At 46.3% G+C, this 2178-nt stretch overlaps 1 protein-coding gene across 1 annotated transcript; it reads left to right on the top strand.

Moving 5' to 3' along the window:
• The first annotated feature begins 286 nt into the window (after window positions 1-286).
• On the top strand, window positions 287-1006 carry LOC119484206 (proline-rich protein 2-like). Its single transcript, XM_037762884.1, has one exon. The coding sequence runs from the start codon at window positions 287-289 to the stop codon at window positions 1004-1006; it is 720 nt and encodes a 239-aa protein (XP_037618812.1).
• Window positions 1007-2178: the final 1172 nt, after the last annotated feature.

Consider the following 2178-nt stretch of genomic DNA (forward strand, 5'->3'; position numbering starts at 1 on the left):
GTGTGAGGCTGACATCACTGAGTTAATGTGAGGACACACACACACACCCTTAGTCCAACACACACTGATCTGAAGTCAGCTCACATGGAGAGGATATCTGAGAGCCGGAGGACGAGCCGTTCCTCGGGAGAGATGATACTAACCCAACAGGCCACAGATGGAAAAGTCAATAATGATGTTTCATATGTTTATTTTTTCTGCTGATAAAAGTAATATCTGCAGGCTGGCAGTGGCCGGGCCGTCAATGCTACGTAAGAGAGAGACAGACGGACCGGCCGGGCCGTCGATGCTACGTAAGAGAGAGACAGACGGACCGGCCGGGCCGTCGATGCTACGTAATAGAGAGACAGACGGACCGGCCGGGCCGGCGATGCTACGTAAGAGAGAGACGGACGGACCGGCCGGGCCGTCGATGCTACGTAAGAGAGAGACAGACGGACCGGCCGGGCCGTCGATGCTACGTAAGAGAGAGACAGACGGACCGGCCGGGCCGTCGATGCTACGTAAGAGAGAGACAGACGGAAAAGCCGGGCCGTTGATGCTACGTAAGAGAGAGACAGACGGACCGGCCGGGCCGTCGATGCTACGCAATAGAGAGACAGACGGACCGGCCGGGCCGGCGATGCTACGTAATAGAGAGACAGACGGACCAGCCAGCCCGTCGATGCTACGCAATAGAGAGACAGACGGACCGGCCGGGCCGGCGATGCTACGTAATAGAGAGACAGACGGACCGGCCGGCCCGTCGATGCTACGCAATAGAGAGACAGACGGACCGGCCGGGCCGGCGATGCTACGTAAGAGAGAGACAGACGGACCGGCCGGGCCGTCAATGCTACGTAATAGAGAGACAGACGGACTGGCCGGCCCGTCGATGCTACGCAATAGAGAGACAGACGGACCGGCCGGGCCGGCGATGCTACGTAAGAGAGAGACAGACGGACCGGCCTGGCCTCGGGCCTCCATCAACAGCACTAAAGAAGAAGAGGACCAGCTGACCAGCTGATGTTTGCTGTTTGCGCTCCTCGCCTCGTCTTTTCTATCCTCTTCTCTGAGATCCGTCTCTAACACAGTGAGGGGATAAACAGCAGCTGGCCTTCAGCTGGGATAGAAACACAGTTTATCCTCAAGGACAGTGTGTATATGGATGATATGGAAGTTCAAGGCTGACAAACAGACCAAACATCACCATCAGGTGGTCTCTGCTCTCTTTACTCACAATCCAAACATCCAAACTGTTCTCCGTCTCTGACTCCTTATCTCCATCTCACTGAACATATGATGATAATATCCTCAACACGGTGCAGCTGTAGAACACTGGGACATTTCTTCACTGAGAGAAACAGTAAGAAATGGCGAGGTTAAGTTCTTGGTCAGCAGAACAGATACCAACATGGTGGCAGGAGCCCGTTTGAGAAGATCTTTGTGCTCATGACACAAGAAGGTCAAAAACATCACATTCTGCAATTCCAATGAAAGTAATTCTCCCACAATGCCAACGTTCCCGTCTTCAGACCTCCGTCAGGAGAACGATGTGTTCATTAGAGAAGAAGGTAACGAGTCCTTCAAACTGAACACAGTAGAACACAACGTTTCTTAAAAACATCCCATCCGGGTGTTTTCTGATCTGACCCCACTATTGGTACGTCGTGTCCTCCAAAACCGTCGTCTGTTGTCCCAAGAACAACAGCTACAGTTGTCTCAGCAAATGCCCCACAATGCACTCTGTTAACATTCAAGTGCTGATTCTGATTCTGATTATTATGTTCTAGAGCAACAACGTCCACAGAGGGATGAGGTCTGGGTGAACGTTTACAACCAACAGTCAACGCTGCTTTTCTGAAGCCTGACCAGAATGTTCCATACATTAACCACATGCTTATTATTATTATTATTATTATTACTATTATTACTATTATTACTATTATTATTATTACTATTACTATTACTATTACTATTATTATTACTATTATTATTACTATTACTATTATTATTATTAGTACTATTACTATTATTATTATTATTACTATTATTATTATTATTACTATTACTATTATTATTATTATTATTACTATTATTATTATTATTATTATTACTATTATTATTATTAGTACTATTACTATTATTATTATTATTATTACTATTATTATTATTATTATTATTACTATTACTATTATT

Source organism: Sebastes umbrosus, unplaced genomic scaffold, assembly GCF_015220745.1.
Source record: "Sebastes umbrosus isolate fSebUmb1 unplaced genomic scaffold, fSebUmb1.pri S37, whole genome shotgun sequence".
Classification (NCBI taxonomy): domain Eukaryota; kingdom Metazoa; phylum Chordata; class Actinopteri; order Perciformes; family Sebastidae; genus Sebastes; species Sebastes umbrosus.